Source organism: Lepidochelys olivacea, assembly GCF_965140295.1.
Source record: "Lepidochelys olivacea isolate rLepOli2 genome assembly, chromosome: 15".
NCBI lineage: Eukaryota > Metazoa > Chordata > Testudines > Cheloniidae > Lepidochelys > Lepidochelys olivacea.
Genome location: NC_140425.1, coordinates 23327530 through 23352725, shown reverse-complemented (window position 1 = coordinate 23352725; position 25196 = coordinate 23327530). Strand labels below are relative to the sequence as shown.

Below are 25196 nucleotides of genomic sequence, written 5' to 3'. Positions count from 1 at the left end.
TTTACACTGAAAGATGCGGTGGCTATTTCAGCTTCTCCAGTGCAAGTCAATTCCTTACGGCTCAGCCAGCAAGGCAAAGGAGAGCTGTTCAGTTTTCACGTCAGTCCATCACAACCCAAAGAACCTCTTGAGACTTGTATTAATTCATAGCTCCATGCGGGCGGCAGTCAGTCATGAAACCTGCGTTTTACATAAGCACTTTGTAGGGCTTTGTCTTTAATTGTAAGTATAATCACAATCGCTGTGTTTGCCAAAGGCTGAGGAATATGTGGTTTATAATGAGTGTCCTCTCGGCTAAGTATATTTAATAACCTCACAGGCCCTAATACAAACACCACAGAATTTACACCTCCAGGGCCTGCTTTTAAGAGGTGCACTTAAAACTCCACAAGAAGTTTGTATGAAATGGGGGTACCCAGCACATGAAAATCAGGCAGTTAGTCACCACCTCAGTGCGTAAGACCCCTCCCCCCACACACACACATTAAACTGGCTCCATCACACTGGTGGGAATGAGTCAGCCAAATCGATCAGCAGTGTGGAGGAGTCGTTGGGTGAGCAACTTTTAAAATTGACAGGCTCACGTGGCGGGTAACAGACATCAAGACCAGATTACAGTAGGTTACACGTTTGAAATTTTCCATGGCCCTGATTCAGCCAAGTACTTGAACCCCTGGCTCACTTTAGCATGTCTGTAATCCCAGACGTCAAAAGGATTGCTCTCATGCTTAAAGTTAAGCCTGCCTCCTGTGGCTGTGTCTACACTACGAAGCGTGGGAATCTGACGCTCTGTCAGCTTCCAAAAGTCAGCAGCTGCATGACTGTCGCTTGAGCCCATGCACTTGGCAGCTTGCACTGATGCTGCACAGCACCTCACAATAACCTGTCGCATCAAGAGATGATCTGGTGCATCAAGGGTAGGTACCTTACTCTGGTGTAATGCCTTGTGGGAGATTTTTGCAGTGCTTTGTAGGATACCAACAATTCACCCAGGGATTTCTGAAAGCTAGGGGTGAAGTTCCCACAATGCCACTTTCTCCATCCCATCATGGTTATTCTAGCCCATAATTTTTGTGCCTTGTAAAAACTTCCCCCAGTTTCATGTACTGCTTTTTAATCTCTGCTATCTCTCCAGCAGAAGCGACTCTGTACAGCTTAGTGCAATTCTCATGTCTATTGCTAACACAGGACACATGATACCCCTGTATCTGCTTCAACAACTACCACTACAACTGGTGATCTGATGACGAAGACGAGATGCCAGAGGACAAGGAATGGATGATGGAGACAGCGAATAAACGTATCATGTTGTTGGAGGCATCCACAGATTAACTCCACATAGTGGACAGGCACTTCTGGGTCCAAGAAATGAGCACTGAGTGATGGGATCACATGATAATGCAGATTTGAGATGATGAGCAGAGGTTGCAGTACTTTCAGATGTGAAAGGCCGAATTCCTGGAGCTGTGTGCCAAACTTGCCCCAGCCCTCCAGCGCAGAGACACCAGAAAGAGAGCTGCATTGACAGTGGAAAAGCAAGCGGTGATCACGCTGGATGTCTATCGGTCAGCAGTTTGAAAATCCACAGTGGGAACCGTTGTCATTCAAATGTGCAAGGCCAGCAAGCATCTTCTGTTGCACACAAGTGTGACTCTTGACAGTTGGCAGGAAATAGCAGAAGGGGATTTGAAGCAATGGGGTTCCCGACTGTAGCGGGATGATAGATAGGATGCATCTCCTTATTCTAGCACCAATCCATCTTGCCAGCAAGTGCATAAACTAAAAGGGATATTTTCCATGGTTATGGAAGGCTAGTGGATCATCAGGAATGCTTCACTGGTATTAATGTGGATGATCAGGGAAACTGCATGACACTTGCAGTAACGTCAGAAACTTACTGAATAAGCATCTTGATTTATCTCCGATTTAAAACTGTTGCATTATTTTTGAGGTTCTCTTTTTAGTTCCATTACAGTTTATGCTACAGTTTGACCCTCTTGTCAAAATAGAAAAATCAGTTACATCAATACTTTTTCAAGATCTTTGCAAAGGGAGAAGGTGAGAAGCACAGGAAACAAAATATCCTCGATTCCCATAGCAGGTATTTCTCCCTAGTTCAAGGCAGCAAGTGGCTAGCTTATGCTGCATCATGTGTGTTTGTGTATGAGTCCTCATACAAATGTCTAATTCCTTTTAAAGTCCAGCTAAAAGGACTTTATGTCAGCCTTAGTGTCAGCGAGTCCCACCAGCTGGTTACGTGTTGTGTATAAAAACAATAATAATCCCAAAGCAACACAATTATTTCCTTTTGTTTGTTTTAAATAACCTTTCAGTTTCATGGACTACCTCCTGTTCTTGTATTAAAAGAAAGGGTAGATAGAAATGTCCAATTTATCTCCTCTATATCAATCATCATTCTGGATACTTCTATCATGTCACCTCTTAACCATCTCCTCTGTAGATTAAACAGTCCCAATCCTTTCAATCTCTTCTCACGTGGACATCTTTCCAAATCTCAAATTGTTTTCCACTGTCCATCTCTGGACATCTTCGCTATCATGGATATTTTCTTGGTCTTGTTTCCCTCTCCCCCAACCACTCCAATCTCATTCAGAATTTTGTCCTTCTCTGTGAATTAAATGGCAACTTTCTTTAGCCGCTAATTGAATTCCCAATAATACCTGCTAAAAGGGATGAAAATAGTGCTATTTTTTAAAACCAATGAACTGCCTCCTGAAGTTTTGATCAAACTACATGAAGAATCAAAGCCTTAACAGTGGCTGAATTAAGCACAAGGCAATGTGTGCAACTTCTGCCTATATGGGAGTTTGTCAATCCAAAACAATTCAGCTAGTGCCCTGATAAAACCAATTGTTAATTATGCTTAGCCATGTCACACAGCTATTAAAGTATATGCACCACATTGTAATATCTTCAGAAGCTGGTTTCTTGAGTTTTTATACTGTACCTAATTTCATGTGAATGACTGATTACGCTAATAACAAATTCATTGCTAAAATTAAGAGCGGTTTTCCCTGGGAACATTTGTCACTGAGCAGTTCCATTATCAGCATCAAAGCACAGTGGCAATTCATTTTAAGGGACAATGATGAGCATACTTTTATTTATTTTAACGTAACATCAACACTTTCAAAGAGCTTAATCCACTAAACAAAGGCACTAGGGTGTGAGAGGAGAAGAAACAATGGAATGATATAAAATACATATGGGTGATACACAAATATTTGTGGCAGGCGTTTACTGATCAGGACATGCCGTTGAGTGAGGCATGGGTTAAAGCAGCAGATCATAAGTTTATTAAGATAACACTGAGAAGGAGTGCTAGCTGCCTCATTTCCTCAAACTCTCATATACCAGGCATTTAACTGAGTCCAGTGCAGGAGTTACAGGGCTCCCATCATATAACCCATAACTCAGGATAGACTCTCCTGAGCCTACCTTGATGATTAAGGTTACTTTTCTGAATCCTCTCACCCTTTGCCCTGCTAGAGAGACAGAGGGTACCAAAGAGGGACCTTCGTCTGTGAAGATTTCAGGTCTCTCCTCTCCCACAGGCTCAAGGTCCACCAACAAAATTCCAGGTGTTTTAGTTCTGGGAACTGGCCCTTTCGCCTTTCATCCGCACTGGACAGTGGCTGCAAGTTGCGATGAACTAAACATTAACACAAATGACTAATGCCTAAATCCTACTCCTATTTAATCTAACTGTGCCTCCTAGAAGCTGACAGGTGAAAAAACCCACCAGACCGCTGCCAATTTGACCCCAATGGAAAACTCCTTCTTGAACCTAAAATTGGTGATTGGTCAGACCAGATATCCTAAAAACACAGGTTTCAGAGTAGCAGCCGTGTTAGTCTGTATTGGTTAGTCTCCAAGGTGCCACTAGTATTCCTTTTCTTTTTGCTAAAAACAAAGTTCCTATACTAGATGACATGGAGGGAAGGTGGGGCAGGCAGCTAAAGTGGAGCAAGAAGAGCAAGAGGCTCCAAAAGATCCGCCAAAGGTTTAAATTAAAGGAGGGGAGGGAGCAAAGGACCAATCAGTGTTTAAATTTAAGCACATGCTTAAGTGCTCCGCTGGACCAAGAACTAAAGACCAACCTTTGCAGCACTAAAGAGTCACTTAAAAAGCTGTTGACCAGATAAAGAGGATGTGTATTTTCAAGCATTAACCATGCAAGCATATGACTTTTTGTGCTATGACCGGAATCAGTGAGGGGCAGCCTCTCTTGGTCCTGTATTTGAAGGCAGTTGCCCTCTGCTGCTCTGGAACGTGGCTGGTTGCCTTGTTCAGCTTGCTAAGAATTCACATAGCACATTTTTTCCCCCTTTTTAGTTTCCAGAAAGTCTCTTGTTGCATCATCTGTGATCAGCTGTAAGGACCACTATTATCCCGTACAAGTGGTTTTCCCTTGAGAGGGTACACACTACTGATCAGGGCAGGAGAGCGTGAGGCTTTCCAACCTTCCAAGAAAGTAACACCATCTATTCACCAGTAGGCACCTTTGAAGCCCTTTGGAAAATGCCAGCATGAAAGTTAACAGCTGCTTGTGGCCATTTATGCTGTGCTTCACTCTGCACTGTCTATTAAAACTGACATTCGCTATGGCAGCACTAGACCCTGGGACACCTACTCACACATATGTATCTTTCCTCAAAGTAGCACAATAACAATGTGCCCTTCAGACAAACTATCTTTATTACTTTCTCAGCATCTTTTAAAATAATCTTTGAAATACGTTCCTTAACACTATAGATCATAAGGTTGTGGTTTAGGTGGGGGAACAGTCCAGGGTCACAGAGTAAATCAGTACATATAAAATGGTAAGAACAGCCCTATTAAGACATCTGACTTTCTTTCCATCCATGTTGGCTTTCTCCTCCTTTTACCTGGGGTTTAGAAGCAGGGAAACATGGTTGCTTACTGCTGGTAATACCTGCAAGAGAAAAACATGGAACATGCTGTAATTTTAACTTCTATTTCTGTCCCTTATTTCACAGAGATCTCTCCCTTTGTTTTAATATCTATAATGCTGAAATTCAAGAACCAAACTGTTAGCTGTTCATCATGGGCAATTTTACTTCACTGTGAAACAATCAGAAACTGACATGGATTTGCAACAATGCCCCTGGTTGGGTCATCTGCTGCGACTGACCCTGGGGCACCTGGATCTCAAACCATGAGTTTTTGCTGCCTGTTAGCTCCTATGCAGTAGCTGCCTGAAACCACTTTACATGATCTAGCCACTAAGGGGAGACAAAGAGCTACACGGGCTTAGAGCCGGACACGTAGTGTCATCAGCACTGAGTACAGTGAAATTTGGTGATCATTTTCACCAGGGATGTCTCTCAGGTGCGGAAGGGTTGGTAAATACTGATGAGGCCCCCTAGCCACTAACTGGCCTTATCCGATTCCCATTCAATGACTTCAACTGATGCCATGCAGGATCAGGTCCAGTGAGCTACATACAGTCCATATAATTTCAAACACATCTGGGGCTTTTTAAAGCAAAACTGGACATTAGGATAAAATGCACAAACCTTCCATTCTGACATTTTCTATTTTGATACAATTATTCCACACAGCCCTACGTGTCACATGCCAAGTTTCTTCCCCTTGCTGCAATTTACTCTCCTTGGTTGTTGAAAGTACCATAATCATAGGCACCATCACAGCATGCTTATTTGGCTAGCTTTGTATAGCATTTGGGACTGGGAAGTTGTCTCTAAGTGGGTCTCTTCAATGTATACAGTCCTCTTCCTTGCTGTGTTTTGTGGGTGAACGGTCAAGCTACCTTCTCTTCTTTCATTGGTCTTTATGATGAAAAGAGAAATAATGGGAACACTTCAGATTGCTAAAGAAATGGACTGTACTCAGTTACTGCTGTAGAGAAAATGGTATGGGGATATCTGTGGGCTAAATCTCCTCAGATCCTTCATTCTGACCCCATCCTTACTTAGGGTATGTGTACACTTAAATCGCTACAGAACCACGCCTGCAGCACTGCTGTAGCATAGACTCTCACTGCAGCAACGGGAGGGGTTCTGCTGTTGCTATAGTTAATCCACCTCCCTCAGAGTCAGTAGCTAGGTCAATGGAAGAATTCTTCCGTTGACCTAGCGCTGTCTACACCAGGGCTTAGGTCAGTATAGCTGTGTCTCTCAGGGGTGTGGATTCGGAGGAATAGCTACGCCGCTGTCAATTTTCAAGATAGATCAGCTCTCAGGCAAATTCCTACACTTCAACAGAAATTTGCCTTAGTAAGACAAAGTAAAAGCCAAGGAAGGCTTTCGGGATTTGGACCTATACTATTAAGCAGAACTTTCTTCCGTTTATGTTCAGCATATGAAATACAGATAATGTTGAGAGAGTGACTTGAACTCACAAAGCAAAACAATTCAGAGTTGAACCTGAAATTATTTCTCTGCTAATAGGGCTTGCAATGCACCACATACAGAGGTAACAATTCCCCCTTGGGAAAGTATGTCTGTGTTACCACCAGTAATGTCATTGGAATTTACACACCTGCGCAGAGAAGGGTTGGATGATGCCACACACTTACAAGCTGAAATCCTATGCCAGTATGATGCCATGATATGGTCCATAGTATGTAACTCACTATGATAGTCAGCCAGGCAGGGGCCACAGCATCCAGATGTACTAATTCAGAGCATCACCTGGGCAGCCTCTGCTGGCTCCTGTAGAGCAGAGGTTCCTCAGCTTTTTTTGCTGCACCCGCCCTCTCCATGGGAGTTGCATAACCAACCCGTCTGGGGCACAAAGTGGCTCAGCAAGGGGAGCTGACAGCTCACTCCCAAGGAGGTGACAGGACCCAGCTGGCTCCATCCCCGGAGAAGCCCATGGCACAGCAGCATGGAACGGACTGGGGCTGGACTCTGCAGCCTCTATTCCTCCTGCCCAGAGCCACTCACTCCCATGGGCTCGGGAGGGTTTAAATGACATGAGGCTGCAGCTGGCCAGGTGTCCGGGCCAGGGCAGGGCAGCAGCAGGGAGAGCCAGCAGGGAGTCCCCAGCAGTCAGAGAGGGAAAGAGGTGAAGAGCAGCATCTAGGATGGGCAAGACTGGGTTGTCGTCCCCCGTCCACCGAGTACTGGGGGGACACTGTTCATTCTCCCTGCTGCATGCCCTGCCCAAACAGCCCCTAGCTCCACCTTGCACCTCCTGTTAGCCTCCCCGCCCCAGGCTGTGCACCACACAATATAAAAGGCAGTGCAGTAGAGTTTACATCTGCCAGTCCCCCTCCCCTCCTGCACAAGGCACAGGCAACGCTGCCACCTGCCCTCCCACAGCAATAAATGCACACTCCAGCACAGCTGTCCCTGTGGGCGTACGGGTGTGCATAATACACCCCCCGCAGGAAGGTTGGGGGGTGGAAAATCAAGTCCAGTGTTTGTGGAAGTGGCCAAAGAGTCCAAGCTGTCTTTTATGTTACTCTTTACAAGCTACCAAAATGATTTAAAGCTGCATTTCTTACAACACAATTCATGCCTGAGCTGAGGATATTTTTGTGCAAAGTTATAAACCAATGCACTTTCAAAACCGTTGAGTTACAATCCTACTGGCAGCCTACCCGGCACCGCTATTATCCTGCATGTCTCCTTATACGTAAACCGAGGGGGAAAGACAGAATCGACTCCAGTTACTTTGCGGAAATCTTATCACAACAGGCAGTCAATCAAGTCATAGAACAGTACATGCCATTTGACTGAAATTTCACTCACCATGAGCCACATGTAGTCCATCTCTCCTCTGAACCGCATCTAAGGCAGTCAGTCTTCTGAAAGTCTAAGTAGATGAGGAGTTCTCTCTTTGCAAATGGCTCCTTCTAGTAGGTAGATGAACGAAGGAAAGCAACTGCATTGCAGTGCCGGTGGATTGTTGCTATTGTCTTTGTTAGTGGTGTTCCTCACTGGGGAGGTGTTTGAATTCTTTCAGATATTGTTGGCAATGATCTCTGCATCGTGCTGCTGCTCACATCACACATACAATTGATGCTGTGACTGTCCTTACAAACCATTTTGCGTTACATAATTTCAGCTTCATTTCTGAACCATTCCTTGGTCTCCTTCAGTTGCTGGGGCAAGTTTGATAATGTTGATCAAATGTTGGTAATCAAACACAACATGGAATAACACAGCCAACTACCCCTGGCTTTTTAAAGTCTGTCAGATTTATTAGCTTTAAAAATTCAAGTTGTGCCTGTGGACAGGGCCCCAGACGGGAATCAGGAGAGCTGAGTTCTACTCCCTGTGCTTCTGCTGACTAGCTGCATGATCTTGGAAAACAGTTAGCATCTCTGTGCTTCAATTTTCCCTATGGGAATAAAGATACTGACCCACCTTTGTAAAGTGCTTTCAGATCTACGGCTGAAAAGCACTACAGAAATATTATTAACTGTAAGCAAAGAAAATGGCATTAAAATTGGTAGCTATTCACATTTCTATAGGTCGATCACTTAGAAACCCAGGGAGGTTGTTCTGTGCAGGCGCTGAACGTGCAGCATAAATGAACACAGTACTTATGGGCTCAATGATGATGATAAACTTGGCTGTCTCTAATTTATGATCTGGCAGGAGTATCTTCCTGAAACACCTCAGTCTCTACACAGAGGAGTGGACAATGGTGTAGTAGCTGGACAGGGATGAACTAGAGATGCCCTACAAGGATTTTTCCATCTCTAATTTCTAGGCTTCTATAAAATGAAACATTGTCTACTACATTTTAATACTGTGGGCCCGTTAAGCTCAATTAGCGGAACCACTAAGGTGAGCAACTGTTACTTCATGTAAGGGTTGCAGAAACAGGCCTTAGGGTTAGGAAAATGTTGATGGACAAGACCCCTGTAATTCTAATATCACAAGTATTTTTCAATTACTAGGAGCTTTGTACCAATCTGAACCAGAGCTGTAGGTGCAGAAAACAGTTCAAACGTTATCCATTTTTTAAAAATGATGATCTCTTTAATATCAGTTAGTATTTACTTCTCCTCCAATCCCTCACAGAAGTCATGGCACAAATAACTGCAGGATTATGCAACTTGGCATACTCCAATTATGCTAATTTACCACTCTTGGCAGTGAAGTATTTTTAGTAACATAATAGAAATCTCATTAGAAAAGCGATTATCACTGTGAGATGCCAAGGTTCAGGAGCTTTGTTGCAAGCCACTCAGCTCTTGTTTGTTACTTAAGATGTGCAAAATGTATTTACTTAATAAATGTCTGATTTTCATTTTCTAAAATCACAGATTAGTTAAAACCCATTAAGTTCAGTGGAATCAGACCAACTTTAGATCATTATTAATAAAACCTGCTGACTTTTCAGTGCGTTGAGACTGAGAAATATGTGATGGTACACACAGTGTTCTAACAACAAGGGCGAACTACGGCCTTGCTGCAACTGAATCTACATGGGCAGCTCCAAAGGCAGGATCATGGTCTGTACTATTAATTAATATACAACAGTGGGAAGGAATGCTTTACATTACTATTTTTGTGCATGAGGAGGATTCAGAACTTCAACACTAAAGGAGTTTTATTTGGACTAGTCTTGGTGCACCTGGCATTTCTAGAGCAATTGTATTGCAAAGTTAAGGGACAGGAAAAAAAATATCAAACCTGCTGGCAATGTAGAAAATTCCACAAAGGCTTCCTTTTTTTCCCGTTGCTCCAGAGGAAGCTGCCAGGGCATCTGATGGGGCTTTGCCATGACCTTCACCTTGTAGGCCATGTTGGGCTTCAAATTAAAAAACTGGTACTTGTAGCTAGCAGACTTGACAATGTCGAACTCTTCTTCATTCAGAAAGATCACGTGACTGTAGTTACTATTGGTAGGAAGCCAGGACAGCTCAGCGGAAATCTGGGTTATGTTGTCCACCTTAAGATGAGAGGGTGCTACAATTACATCCTTCCCAACTAACAAAGTGCACAGTAGCTCATCTGAGGTACCCCTGCTCGTAATGCTCTGAATTGATATTCGGTATGTGCAAGTAGCAGTGTTAAGTTTTTCTATAAGAGCTTTAGTTCTGCTTCCAAAGGACACATTCATCCGTATTTCTTTGTCGACCAGGACATTGTAGCTATTAATGGTTCCCCATCCAGGTGGCACTACTGGTGGCTCCCAGCCCACAATAACACTTTTGGCTAGTTGTTTAATAAGGGTGATTTTTCTAGGATAAGGCACAATGTCTTCTCCAATTTCATCAATGTTCATATCAAGAGTTCCCGTGCCATTGTTGATTACACTGGACTCTATGTGACTCGGCGGATTGAGCTCCAGTAGACTATCTCCTTCCAAAGCATGACCCGAATGGTTGATAACATTCTGATCCTGCTCGCTGCCTACGGTGCTTGACAAACGGGACTCATTATCTTGAACGAAATCCACAAAGTTTGAAGGGACCAGTCCTCTTTGTCCATCTAGAAGTTCACCTGGTGAGAAAGAACAACCCAAATATCATTTGCAAAAGAACACTCCTCTCACACTACTGGCCAAGCTGTCTTCTAGAGCAGTGCTTCTCAAGCTATCTGATGTGGGGGACCGGCAATTTTTTTTCCAATGTGTGCGCAGACCGGCAGCCGATGGCTCACGGACCGGCACTGGTCCACAGACCACCACTTTGAGTAGCGCTGTTCTAGATGACTCTCTCCTCTGGTAGTGTTGGGTTGAAGAAGTACATTAAATAATATGAAATACTGTAGATCAGTTTTATTAGGTGAAAATGAATTAAATCAAAGCTTTGCTATTAAAATCCCGTTTAAAGGTATAAGCAACCATATTTTGCGTTGCAGGTCATTGCAAGGCACAGAGAGGTCCCTGGTGAACAACGGGTTAACTGCAGCTCAGATGTCCTCCTTCCCTGGCAGAGAGGCTCAGAAAAAGTGCCTTAAGAAGCTGGTTGTGAAAGTCTGCTTTCTCAGACAGGAATCAAACGACTATGTTGAACTCCAAAGATAGGGCGTTTTCTGTTTATGCTTCTTTTGCTTTTTGCTCACTTACTTTGCTCTCTTGCTACAGACATTATTCTTTAAGAAAAACAACTGTTTTGTTCTGCTGAGTTACTGATCCAGCTGAGAGTTCCAAGTGGTTATAAAACTCAGTAGAATACTGCTAATATCCATTCCCCAAATACACTCAGCCTGGAATCTGCACACTAAAGCAGATAGCCTCTCCGCACCTCCCATCAAAGGTTCAATAGCAGTGTCCTTCATATTACAAAGACTCCATTACTGTTACGCAATTAAACCATGTGCTAATCATTTTCACTGAAGTCCATGAGAATCTCAGGCATACAACACAACCCAGGATTCAAGCAACACGAACAGGATTATTTGATCTCTCATATTGTGAAGTTGCTTTGAATTTATTATTGTGTGTCTTTCAGTAGCCCTGAGAGGCCTCAGCTGAGATCAGGGCCACGTAGCTCTAGGCATTGTAGAATTACACAATAAGAGACGATCCTTGTCCAAAAGAGCTAAAAGTCCAAATAGACAAGACAGACAAAGACTGTATCATCGTCCCTATTTTAGAGGTGAGTAAGTAAGGCACCGAGAGCCTAAGAGACATACCCTGAGTCATCCAGGGAGTCTGTGGCAGAGCCAGAAATTGAACCCAGGTCTCCTGAGTCCCAGTCCAGTGCCTTGACCACAAGGATTCATTTCAATGGGGACCCCTGATTGCATGTGTAGTCATATTTGTATACGAGCATGTCTCAGCGACTGCTAATTGGATTTCATTAGTGAAATACCGCACATTGGTGGGTCTTTCTGAGTTCAAAATGTGTATTAGCAAAAGTCTATAGTTTTCATTTAGGCCACCAAATAATCTGTTTTGTCACTAGCTAATACTGAGTTATTTGAGGTACAAATGAAGTTGATATATTTAGATAATGAAATTACTTATCAACTGGTTTATCATTGTTAATGTTCACGAAACACATGCCCAGCCTTAAATGTAGGTATTAGGGAAGCAAGTTAAAAAGTGGATCAACATGTGTTGTCTCGTACATACCTTCCCATGGGAAGCAAAAATAAAAGAAACCAAGGCCCCAGTTCTGCAGGACACAATCACGTATGTAATTTTCCTGATATGCAATCCCACTGTAGTCAATGAGTATGTCTACACCGCAAGGTAAGCCCAGGGTTCAAACTAAGGCTCAAGCCTAACCTCTCTTCTGTCTACACACAAACCACACTAACCCAGGGCTCAGACCCCAGATCCCATAGGGGTGATGGGTCTGAGCCTGAGTCAAGCCAGGACTCAGGGTTCAAACCCTATTGCTTTGCAGTTTAGATGCAGCCCCACTGTTCTCGTAGGCTGTAGGCTGGGAGTCCAACAAAAGTATTCCACAATCCTATGGGCTGACTTTCTTTGTCCTCTGGACAGTCGAGTTGGTGGGCAGTCAAGTTTTCCCACACTGCACCACAAACAAAGGGTTAGAGCAGCCACATCTTGGGAGGGCACAAGGAAGTCTGGGATATGGGTTGTTGGACTCAGGCCTACACAACGCAGTATAGATGTTGGAGCCTCAGGTCGGGACTAAGGGTTCAACCATTTCTAACTAGAGTTACAAATAAGTGTAGATGCTCAAGCCATAGGTTAACAAACCCAGAGTCTGCTAACTTGAGTTTTACTAAACCTGGAATTACAGTGTAGACATACTCAACGAGGCTACTTATCTTAGCCAAGCTATGCATGCACACCAGTGCTTTGCAAGACTGGGTCACAAGAACCTTTATCATATTGCTTAAGTTGTCAATTCAGAAAAGTCATTGCGTGCTAATGATGTTTGATATCTGCCACACTACTCAAGACTACATCAGCTAAGTGAAGAGCAGCCATCTGTGGAAAAGATAAGATATGAAGTCGATGTTGCAGGGAGCAACTTCAGAATGAAAGGGAATGAAAAGTAAACAGTATTCAAGTGTCGTTAATCTATTCGTATCAAACGGCTACTTGCCACCTCATTCCAAGATGACTTTTTATCAGTGTGTAGCAAGAGGAACTTCTACATAGATTAGAGGAATCAAACATTCACAGCTTGAGGAGAGTCAAGGATCTTTGAGGCAAAAACTGAAATCTCACTAAGCTTTCTTGTCAGCACAAATCTTGCCAAATAGGAAATGCTGATGGTTCACGGAGTCTTATAAATTAGCTATAAGTGGAAGGAGCTGCTTTGCTGGTGTGTAAATTCTCTTAATTAAAGGGATGATGATGGGGGACTTTATCAATTGATTTTGGTCGTAGATTAATCAGTATGGGAGTTACATTGTTTCAAATCAACATAAACTAATAAGAAGATATATATAAACAAAACCTTCATAGAAGCCATCTTCATCCATGTCTCCATACACATAGAGGTATTTTCCTGCTGTAAGGGGGAGCTCTGCTTCTGGATTTTCATTTGGTCCATCAAACGGGTTGTAACTGCAGTGAAGCATAGATGGAAACTTCATTCAGGCAATGAGTGTTTTGAGTGAGTTACAACCCACACACCACTGAATAATAATCATACAGCAGAATGTAGTTCTAAAAACTGCACATGAGAGTAGCTGTAGAGTCCCATCTTCTTGCCTCACCTTTTGAAATACATATTTTGGCAGGGAGCCTAGAGGAGTGGAGTCCTCTTTACATTACATTATTATTGTTATTTATTATTTGTATTACTATGGCACCTAGGAGCCTTAGCCATGGAGTAGGACCCCACTGTGCTACGTGTACACAGAAGAAAAAGAGGGTCCCTACCCCATAGGGCTTACATAAGAACGGCCACACTGGGTCAGACCAATGGTCCACCTCAGCCAGTATCCTGTCTTCTGACAATGGCCAACGCCAGATAGGTAACAAACAGAACAGGGCAATTATCGAGCTATCCATCCCCTGTTGTCCAGCCTCAGTATCTGGCAGTCAGAAGCTAAGAACACCCAGAGCAATGGGGATCCATTTTGTTTGTTTTATACCTGCTGCCTATTAATTTCATTTCATCAGGTGACCCCCGGTTCTTGTGTTATGTGAATGGGAAAATAACACTCTGCCTTATTCACTTTCTCCACCCCACTCATGACTTTATAGACCTCTGTCATATTTCCCCTTAGTCTCTTTTCTAAGATGACCAGTCCCAGTCTTTTTAATCTCTTCTCCTATGGAAGCTGTCCCGTCCCCCTTATCATTTTTGTTGCCCTTCTCTGTACTTTTTCCAATTCTAACATATCTTCTTTTTGAGATCAGGTGACCAGATCTGCACACAGTATTGATTTATATAGTGGCATTATGATATTTATTCTCTTATCTATTACTTTCCTAATGGTTCCTAACATTCTGTCAGCTTTTATGACTGCCGCTGCACACCGAGCAGATGTTTTCAGAGAACTCTCCACAATCTCTTTCTTGAGTGGTAACAGCTAATTTAGACCCCATCATTTTGTATGTACAGTTGGGATTACGTTTTCCAATTTGCATTACTCTGCATTTATCAACACTGAATTTCATCTGCCAGTATGTTGCCCAGTTTTGTGAGATCCCTTTGTAACTCTTCACAGTCTGCTTTGGATTTAACTACCTTGAGTAGTTTTTTATCATCTGTAATCTTTGCCTCCTCACTGTTTATCTCTTTCCAAATAATTTACCTAACTAACCCTTTTAGGCGCCTTTGAATATCCCAGCCTATGTCTTTACTGAATTTTAAAACAACTATACAAAACCTTATATGGGTCTTTTTCTAAATCATCTCTATCAGGATCTGCTAATTTTCATGAATTACTCTTCTCCATAAAGCAATCAATTATAGCAAAGTCTGACTCAAACTCAGAGAAAAGCTTTTAGAAGGCATACATAAAGCATTTATCAGATATTTGCACTACATTATGAATTGGCAAATCATGCTGAACACCCATGATGGACAATCATGCTTGTAATAATTCCTTGAAATTCTTGTGCTCTTAGTAGGCCACCAAACAGTTTATACCTTTGCATCCATCAGAACTTCAGGATTAAGGGAACATTAAGGGTCCAATACAAAGCCTACTGAAGTCGACAGATATCTTTCAAAGGGGGCTTTGCATCAGGCCTCAAGCCCTCCCCTCCCCAGTATGCATCTGTGTACATACATAAAATGACAAAAATCATATCCCCGCCCCCGCCCCCTTCCAGCCCTGCTCTGCTTTTGCAGCAGGAGGAGCTGAACTCAATCCTTGCAGATACCATGAATGTCTGTGTTTAGCACTATTGCTACCAACTCCTAAATAGCCATCAATTTGTTAGGGTAGCCTTATTGCTCATGGAGAAAACAAGATGGTGCTGCAAAACAAAGTCTTTTAGAAGGAGAACTGTACACTGTAGCAGCAGAGCACAGCATAAATTAGTGTTTAAATGGGAAACATAACCACCATATCAGAGAATAGAATTTTACAACCCCCTCCCTCCAAGTTGCAGAGTGTGACAACTAAAGGGAAACAGAAAGCTTCTTGTCCGCTGTTTCGAAGTGCTGCCTTCCCATAAACAGCTTATTAACATTCATGGCAGCCTGATGGTGGAATGATTGCCCAGACAGTCTTAAGGGAACAAGGCAAAAATGAAAATCTGTTTAAAACAAATTCAAGCATTAAAACCAGAGTGAAAGCCTATATGCTGAAGGCTGTAGCCACAGCAATACAGTTATTCCCAGCCTGAAAAAGCTCAGTGTGTGTGTGTGTTCTCTTCAAAGAGGCAATTGCTCTCTGACATAACCCAAGAGTCAGTCCGAACAAACTGCTTTGGTGTGCATGTGTTTGTCTCTCTCTGTTTTGGGCATACACACATAGTTACTTTATGCTATTTATTGTTTATTTTCCACAAACCCTCATGCCAATATTTGTATTTAATGGCACCTTAGAGACTAACCAATTTATTTGAGCATAAGCTTTCGTGAGCTGCAGCTCACTTCATCGGATGCATACTGTGGAAAGTGTAGAAGATCTTATTATATACACACAAAAAGCATGAAAAAATACCTCCTCCCACCCCACTCTCCTGCTGGTAATAGCTTATCTAAAGTGATCACTCTCCTATATGCTATATCATATATGCTATATGCTCCTATACACATTGTAAGGAGAGTGATCACTTTAGATAAGCTATTACCAGCAGGAGAGTGGGGTGGGAGGAGGTATTTTTTCATGCTTTTTGTGTGTATATAATAAGATCTTCTACACTTTCCACAGTATGCATCCGATGAAGTGAGCTGCAGCTCACGAAAGCTTATGCTCAAATAAATTGGTTAGTCTCTAAGGTGCCACAAGTACTCCTTTTCTTTTTGCGGATACAGACTAACATGGCTGTTACTCTGAAACCTTTGTATTTAATGACTCTCACCTCATTAATGTTTAATGAAAACTCTGACCACCTATGGTGCTGCTCTGACGGGTTTGTGAGCCAATTTAAATGTAAAAGATTTCCTCTCTCTCTCACACTCCCTGGACAAATCCCTCTTATTTTGTAGCCAACATTGCCAATGCAATATAAACATTATTTGCACTTTGCTCACAGGAAAATGGCATAGGCTAAACAGCACATTTCCATGAGCACCACACTGACTCCTGGCTCTTGAAATGAAGACATTTTGATGTGCTTGTAGCAAAATACAGACACGAGTTTACTTGCTCACTGAAATTGCATGGGAAGCATACACTGATTATACTTTCGCAGCTGTTAAGTTATTAAGTTTTGCTTTATTTAAGTTCACGGGTGTGTTTAATTACCTTGAAATAATCTCTGTGCACTGTAAATAAGCTGGAGTGCATCATTTAATGTATCAGTTTTTGAAAAATAGAATAATATTTGATCTATAATAAAAACGTCATCAATGAGAAGCAACTAACAGACACAGAAAGTTGTATAATAATAAGAATACTCCACACAGGATTTGAAATTCACCCCTGTGCAGAGAGGTCCACTAAAAAGGGTGGTGGGATTTAAGAGATGCATAGGCCATGTGCTGGACTTCCGCACCTTCCATCTGTGGATCAGGAAAGCATTTCACATGCATTGATGGAAGAGTCCTTTCAATCCCTCTCTGATGAGGTAGGCAAGTATCATCACCCACATTTATACATATAAGGAATGTGAGGGCCAAAGGGATTATGGGCCTGCCTAAAGTCAAACAGCGAGGAGGTGTCAGAACCATGATCAGGTTCTAGGTCTCCTGACTCCCAGTTCCTCTGCTCTAACCACAACACTGTGCTGCCTCTCTAGCACTTGGAGATGTTGTCAGGGGAGAGGGGGGTTGTTGGGTTTTTTTTTTTTTTGGCATTTACAACAAATACAATTTTCTGGTTCATTCCTTTTCTCTTTTTAAAAAAATATTGTTGAAGTTGAACGTAAATGTTCTGGCTATGTTGAGCATGCCATGTTAGACTTGCTCCGATGTTACAAGCCAATGGAAAGTGCATTATTTTAAATCTAGCATAAATGGAAATTGCACTGTTACCTACAACAACAGGTTTGGGCTTGTTTTTTTTTTAAAGCCTACGAAGAAAGCAATCTTCATCTGTTCTTTTTCTCCCGGCTCTTCAAGTATGACTGCAACCACTTAAAGTTGATATATAAGGCATTTAATCAATCAATTAATAATCTTTTAGTTTCATGCTGGTTTGTTTAGGAACTTTCTTCAGTTGGGTGAGCTTTATAGTACTTGTTGCAGAAATGAAATCATGTTCCTCTAGAGAAAATGAGTTTAATTTGAGCTCAGCATGGGCTCTGCCTTCCTCTGGGCTCTGAACTGTCTCCTCTAAACTCTGCAGTGCACTGAATATTACACTGTAATGGAACTGGGACTGGCATGAATCCTCCTCTTTGTTAGCCAGGTTCATTCTGGGGAAATTTAGACTTAAATTGAGTATTAAAACATTTTGATTACTGAGATTTGCGGTATCAGGGAGTGGCACTCGCGATGGCATTCCGCGCCAAAAAATTTAAAATTCTGCACACAATATTTTAAAATTCTGCAAATTGTATTTGTCAATAAATAAATAAATGTGGAGGCTCCAGCGTGGCAGGGGGAAGCACAGGCCACTGACTGCACAGAGGTAGGAGATAACCCTGTATCCTCCTCCCCCGGACAGGGACTCGGAGGTGGAGTGGCACTTGACCCTGACACAGTGCAAGGACCAGGGCTGTCCCAGAAACATCCCGAGGCCCTGCCCCTCCATGCAAATCACACTAGATGTAGACAAGCAGGCTCAGCACAGCAGGATCCAGAATGAAGGGGCTTAGTGTAGGGAGATCCAGATGTGGGGTGATGGGTGGGGCAATCTGGGTGGGGGTCCGGGTGCAAAGGCGATCTGGATGAACACGGGCTCATGGGGGGGTTTCTGGGTGAAGACACAATGGGACTCTGCAGGGGGGTCTAGGTGAAGGTGGTGGGGCTCAGCACAGGGGATCTGGGTGTGAAGGGCTCAGCGGGGGGGGTCCAGGTGCTGGCTTAGTGGGGTGTAAGTCTGGGTACTGGCTTGGTGGAGAGTGTGGGTGAGGAGGGCTAGTCAGGGTGGTCCAGGCAGGGTGAGGTTTGTCGGAATGTGGGTTTGAGTCAAGGGGGTCAGTGTGGGGGCATTCTGGGTGCAGCGGTGAGATCTAGATGCAGAGATGTGGGGTTCAGTGGGGGGGCCTAGGTGCAGGGGGGCTCCAGATGCAGAGGGTGAGTGAGGCTTGTCAGGATGTGGGTTTGGGTTCAGGGGGGTCAGTGTGGGGGGTGTTGGGTGCAGGGGGTGAGGTTTGGTGGGGCAATCTGAGTATGAGGTGGGTCTGGATGCACAGGGGGTTGGGCAGATGGGAAGCAACTCCCCATATAGTGACCCCTCCCCACCATGGCTAAGGAGCAATGGGGGCAGGAAGCGGGGGAGGGGGGAGGTGCGACGCTTCCTGCAGCCTGAGGGGTTTCTGGGGGTGAGTCTCACCCAGCCCTGGCTGCCAGGCCCACCCCTTGGGATGGGAGGCGGGAGGGGGAAAGGGGGCAATTGCCCAAGGGCTCTTTTAAATCACCCCAGCAAGCCACAGGGCTCCTAGGCGATGTGACCCTCTGGCCCCTGTGCTTTAGGGGGCCCCGTGGGCCGGCATAGTCAGTCCCGGAAGTGATGGCATCCCCAGAAGTTGACACATTTGTCATTTCCGCATAGGGCCCCACTCCCCCATCCTTCCCAGCCCAGTTCCTTACAGAGGAAGAGGAAGTCCCATCCTTCCCAGCCCAGCCAGGACTAGGTGAGCCTGGTACAGGGTAGGAGACACTGGCTGGCGCATCCTCCTCCCCAGTGATTTACCACTCCATTGGCTGCTCCCAGTGCCTGAAACAATGCACCCATGTTGCTGGGGGGGAGGGGGTGGTGGTGCATGACTACTCTTGCGGCTTCCCTTTGCTTCCCTGTCAGAAAGTCATTTTTTGGGGGGAAGCAAAGAAATCTGCGGGGCAAATGAATTCTGCACACACGCAGGGGGACAGAATTCCCCCAGGAGTAACTGAGCGCCAGCAGGCTCAACACACCCAGATCAGACAGCAGACAAGCCACACTTTCACCAGAACTCCCATGCCATCTCGAGAGCCTGTGTGCAGGTGCACTGCTGACACTGCTCTCCTCAGGAAGGAAGGAAGCTGAAGCAGAGAAAGCACTTCTAAAAGATTAGGCTTGTGTCTCTATTGAAAACCTTTCTGTAATGGTCAGACACAGAGCCTGAATTAACGTAGAATGTTATCGTTTACATTCTGAGACTACCCTTTACTGATCTGAAGCTATTTATACACTGAGAAAGACACTGATTAGCAGGATCCCTTCTGACAAATGTTGTTTGCTCTTCCCTGACCTCCATTTCCCAGGCCAGCTGGTCAGAAAATGACCTGGGCACAAACCTGACCCCCATCTGTCTGTAGGCATGTACAACCCAAAAGGCAATGAAAAAAACTGCATGGTTCCACCGTGCAAGAGCATGGGTGTAGGATGCAGAAAGCCTGCACAAGAAAGCCTGCACTCTCTGTGAACCACACAGCTGTGCTTTGTATTTGCATAGGTGAGCTCCATCCACTGTAGTCATGAAGTTGCTTGGGGATGAATGTGGGAGGGGCTTTTGCGGATGCCAATTCACCAGCCAAACCCATTTGCATGGAGGGTGGGACACACCATTTGCCCAGGCTGGGGAAGTAGGGTGTGGTTAGGATCCCGTCTATTTCCCTGAACCCCACTGTGATTCGCCCCCTTTACTTAGGATCATGTCTGAATAGAACTGGGGCCTGGACATTAATTACATCTGCAAAAAAAAAAAAAAAAAAAGTGAAAAAACCCCACAATTTTGGGATTATATTTTTTTCCCCCAGCTGTTTATGTTACCTATAACGGGCGATGCAAAGATGGACTTTCCCAGAATATCTTTGCTTTGAGGTATTGGAATTCCGTTCATTATCCATCTGTAAAAAAATAAAGACAATAGGATTTATACTGTTGCACCCACTGTTATCCTGAAGCTATCCTATATAAACTAGCCTGAGTACATGCAACACTCCATATGACATGAAACAGAGTCAGATATAGGCTTTCAGCAATTCATTTTTATTTAGAAATATGTAGACTAATAATTAATAGTAATTTATCCAAAGTGTTTGCTGTTTTATTTTAATTAAAACTTTAGCAAGTTAGTCCCAAGATGACTTATTGTAAATGATTCACCTAGCATTGTGTACAGTGTTAGTTGCCATTCAAATGTCAACATTTACACAGTTAGCTCATAATGGCATCCTATAGTTAGGATAGGAAATAAAAGTGGTACCTTAGATACCACTGACTTGTAACTGTAAGCAAACGTTGATTTTTTTAAATTGTGACCAGTATTAACTGAAGAATCACACCAAATAAAAATCTTCTAAACCAGTCCCCATCTGCTGAATTCCATCCGCTCCACTAACCCAGTGGAAAAACATATTAGCTCTGAATTCACCATGATGCTTAATTCAGCACAAAATAGCAAAGCCATAATTTTGACTCCACCATGAATTAATGAGTAGAAAACCTAGTGAATAAACTGTTTTGCTGAGTCAACATAAACAGGTCCCATGTATTTTGCATCTCCATCAGATACGTTCTTGAAATTCAGTGTACTGAAATAATAAAAACTCTGTCTCTCCTGCTTGATACTGGGCAGAGTTCATAAAGGAGGAACACATTTCTCACTGTCCCATTTTATGAGTTGCTAGACACCTCTAGGAGAACTGAGATAGCAACTTCTCCTTAAAACAGAAGTACCAAGTTAGGCTGTGGAGTCAAGCAGGGAAGCTTTCAGAGGGTGGGATGGTAACCCTATAATCCAGGAGACAGGCACGTACCAGACTGTGATTCGGAGTAACCCTCTTGTTCCTGCTGCCCCCTGGTTCCAGTTATGAAACAATTTGCTCCAGAAAAAATGCTGGTGCAAGTCACTTTCTTCTCTGCGCTGGGTTTGGGGCATGGGCTGCTCTCATGATGGGCATAACCAAGACTCCGGACACGCCCCATGCTTGCTTGCCTGCCTACTTGTCGCCCACCACATGGGAATGGGAGTAGCAGTTGGCACTGGTGATGTGCGTAGCCTGTACAGTGGTGTATGGAGGCTCCTTATGTCCCCTGACTCCCTGTGTAGATGTGTGCAGCTTAATGATTACCCTAGAAGCAGAGCCAGAATTCTTACTAACAGTCATGGAAGTTGTGGGGATGTCTTTGTGGAATGGATTGAGCTCCCTTTTGATGTCAGAAATTACAACAGCAAGTACCACTCTCAGATTTTATATTTCAAAGGCTGATTTCCTTAAGGTGTCATTTATATACTTTTCTTCTTGGATACTGGATATGGTACCTTGGTCTGTAACTAAACTTCCGTGTGTATGTGAGAGGTATGCAGGGACCACATAATTACACTCAGAAAGGCAAACAATGAGCAATTCAGTTAAAAACTGCTTGGCATTCTCAGTGAGAGAAAACTGAAAAATAATAGAAGAAGGGAACTAAATGTGACATGCACTTGTTCTGTTCTGTGCTGTTAGTTCTGCTTCCTTACATTTGGTTGCTATGCTGCCTTTTCTGGCTTCACTCTTCCTGATGCAGCCTATTCACCAAGCAGGGGCTGCTCACACCTCCCACTAATGGCATTAAGAGTTTATCTGTATGTGTTTCTTGGTCAACAGACCCTGAGATGTTTCAGAGTAACAGCCGTGTTAGTCTGTATTCGCAAAAAGAAAAGGAGGACTTGTGGCACCTTAGAGACTAACCAATTTATTTGAGCATGAGCTTTTGTGAGCTACAGCTCACTTCATCGGATGCATACCGTGGAAACTGCAGAAGACATTATATACACACAGAGAATATGAAACAATACCTCCTCCCACCCCACTGTCCTGCTGGTAATAGCTTATCTAAAGTGATCATCAAGTTGGGCCATTTCCAGCACAAATCCAGGTTTTCTCACCCTCCACCCCCCCACACACAAATTCACTCTCCTGCTGGTAATAGCCCATCCAAAGTGACAACTCTCTACACAATGTGCATGATAATCAAGTTGGGCCATTTCCTGCACAAATCCAGGTTCTCTCACCCCCTCACCCCCCTCCAAAAAACACACACACAAACTCACTATCCTGCTGGTAATAGCTCATCCAAAGTGACCACTCTCCCTACAATGTGCATGATAATCAAGGTGGGCCATTTCCAGCACAAATTCAGGTTTTCTCACCCCCCCACCCCCATACACACACAAACTCACTCTCCTGCTGGTAATAGCTCATCCAAAGTGACCACTCTCCCTACAATGTGCATGGTAATCAAGGTGGGCCATGTCCAGCACAAATCCAGGCTCTCTCACCCCCCCCCCATTTTTTTTTCCCCCAGGGACACACACACACAAACTCACTCTCCTGCTGGCAATAGCTCATCCAAACTGACCACTCTCCAAAGTTTAAATCCAAGTTAAACCAGAATGTCTGGGGGGGGGGGTAGGAAAAAACAAGGGGAAATAGGCTACCTTGCATAATGACTTAGCCACTCCAAGTCTCTATTTAAGCCTAAATTAATAGTATCCAATTTGCAAATGAATTCCAATTCAGCAGTTTCTCGCTGGAGTCTGGATTTGAAGTTTTTTTGTTTTAAGATAGTGACCTTCATATCTGTGATTGCGTGACCAGAGAGATTGAAGTGTTCTCCGACTGGTTTATGAATGTTATAATTCTTGACATCTGATTTGTGTCCATTTATTCTTTTACGTAGAGACTGTCCAGTTTGACCAATGTAAATGGCAGAGGGGCATTGCTGGCACATGATGGCATATATCACATTGGTGGATGTGCAGGTGAACGAGCCTCTGATAGTGTGGCTGATGTTATTAGGCCCTGTGATGGTGTCCCCTGAATAGATATGTGGGCACAGATGTGGCTATTGAATGGCATATTAGTAGAAGCTAGTAGGAATCTAATTCTTTTGTAGAATATCGTATATTACACTTGGATTTTTAACGATGTCCACAAGCACTTTGATGCAATCAACTTCCTGGGGTTCAGCTGCAAACCCTATGTTATAGCCATAGCATGTGAACACAATTTCACGCTATTTACTTTTAAAATGTTTGACAGAGGGAAAAATCAGGACTGTATCCAATAAAATATCATTACATCCCTCACTTTATTATAGTTCTGTTTGCCCTCATGGAACAGTGTTACAGAATTTAATGTAAAATAATAGCCTTTTTATAGATTTTTTTAAAAAATCATCCCATATATGTTTTTAATAGATAATGAGATCCCAATGATAGAATTCTTTAGCCTGGTTAAGGACACCTACAGATAGGACCTTATTCTCTATTAAATCTGATTGGGATTTAAGAACATTTTTATAGAACCCTATAACATTTCTACAAGAGGCTTTTGGGTTTCATCCTTATTCAAGTCTATAGGAGTTTTTTATGTGGGTGTTGAGACTGTGCACATGATGAGATGAAGGAAAAGGAGTCATAATCAAGTACACTGAAGAACTTGAATGGTGTTTCAGTGGATTTCCTGCTAGTCTTGGGATGTACAAAGATTAGCAATAATAAAATATTGTAAGATCTCTGCTGAATTTTTCAAAAACTGCAAATAAATGCATATATGGTGGGAAGCTGGATGGCTGAGGGGATTCTCCAGTTTACAGGCTCAAATTCAGCTAAGAATGGTACCCTAGAAACTGGTCCAGGTGGCAATATCATTCCAGTTACTAATGAGTGGATTTCCACATCATGAAAACCAAGTAAAGAACAGGTCAAAGAGAATGATCCACTTCTCACACCTAGAAGTGGCCTTTCTAGAAGAGCTGAGGCACATTGGCAGGGCATTGGGTGGAATAGTGCTCTTACAGGTGCATTATCTGTCCTGTGAATAGAGGATTTATGTCAATCTAGCACCACTAATGGGCACAAAAAAGATTGACAAAAATGTGATACATTTCACAAGGGCTAAATAAACAAACTAAGCAAAAGACAAGAATGCAAGGCAGTCAGCAAAGATAAAAAAAGCATATAGCTAATTTTCATCCTACATATATATGAGGCTCACAATAGAACAGCAGTCTAGCTATAAAACACTGCTTAAACTATGCTGTCGAGGGCTGGGATTTTCAAAGACATCTAAGGGGCACTCAACACTCTCATTGAATGAGTGGGATTTGGGCACCTAACTTGCTGAGACTCCTTTGAAAATCGCAGGTCAGGTTTCCTAGGTGGGATTTTCAAACGCCCTATGCGATTTAGATGCACAATAATCCCATTATTTGTGCTCCCAAATCACTTGGGTGCTTTTGAAAATCCCAATCCTTGACTCTTCAGAACTGCAGTCAAACACTGAGCTGCAGCACACCTGTCCCATTGAAGAAGGAAGGCTCTGGCCGATCAAACACATTCCCAATGTCATCAACTTAAAAAGACTCACGTCTGAATCAAATCTGCATCTTGGGCTGCCGGATCTTGATCTGGACAGAAAAGTAGGTTTGACGGACAACTGTTCCGGTTTGTCAACGGATATCTTCAGGGGTCGTATAAACTCCGAAATCACACAACGACTTCCAGAGGGGCTTTCGTTACCTACCCGTAAATAAAAACACAACAATTGGTACAAAGTGGCACCCTGGTTGGCAGTCACAGCAGAGGCA

At 43.4% G+C, this 25196-nt stretch overlaps 1 protein-coding gene across 9 annotated transcripts in view; it reads right to left on the bottom strand.

The window, feature by feature from the left end:
• The window catches only part of RIMBP2 (RIMS binding protein 2), a 285737-nt gene that overhangs the window by 43210 nt on the left and 217331 nt on the right, over positions 1 to 25196 (bottom strand). For all 9 annotated transcript variants that reach the window (XM_084648843.1, XM_084648844.1, XM_084648839.1 and 6 more), the window contains 4 exons: positions 24977 to 25128; positions 20388 to 20464; positions 13358 to 13467; positions 9660 to 10472 (listed from right to left, as the gene is read on the bottom strand). In XM_084648843.1, the coding sequence (XP_084504969.1) occupies positions 9660 to 10472; positions 13358 to 13467; positions 20388 to 20464; positions 24977 to 25128 (1152 nt within the window). The remainder of the gene's footprint in view (positions 1 to 9659; positions 10473 to 13357; positions 13468 to 20387; positions 20465 to 24976; positions 25129 to 25196) is intronic.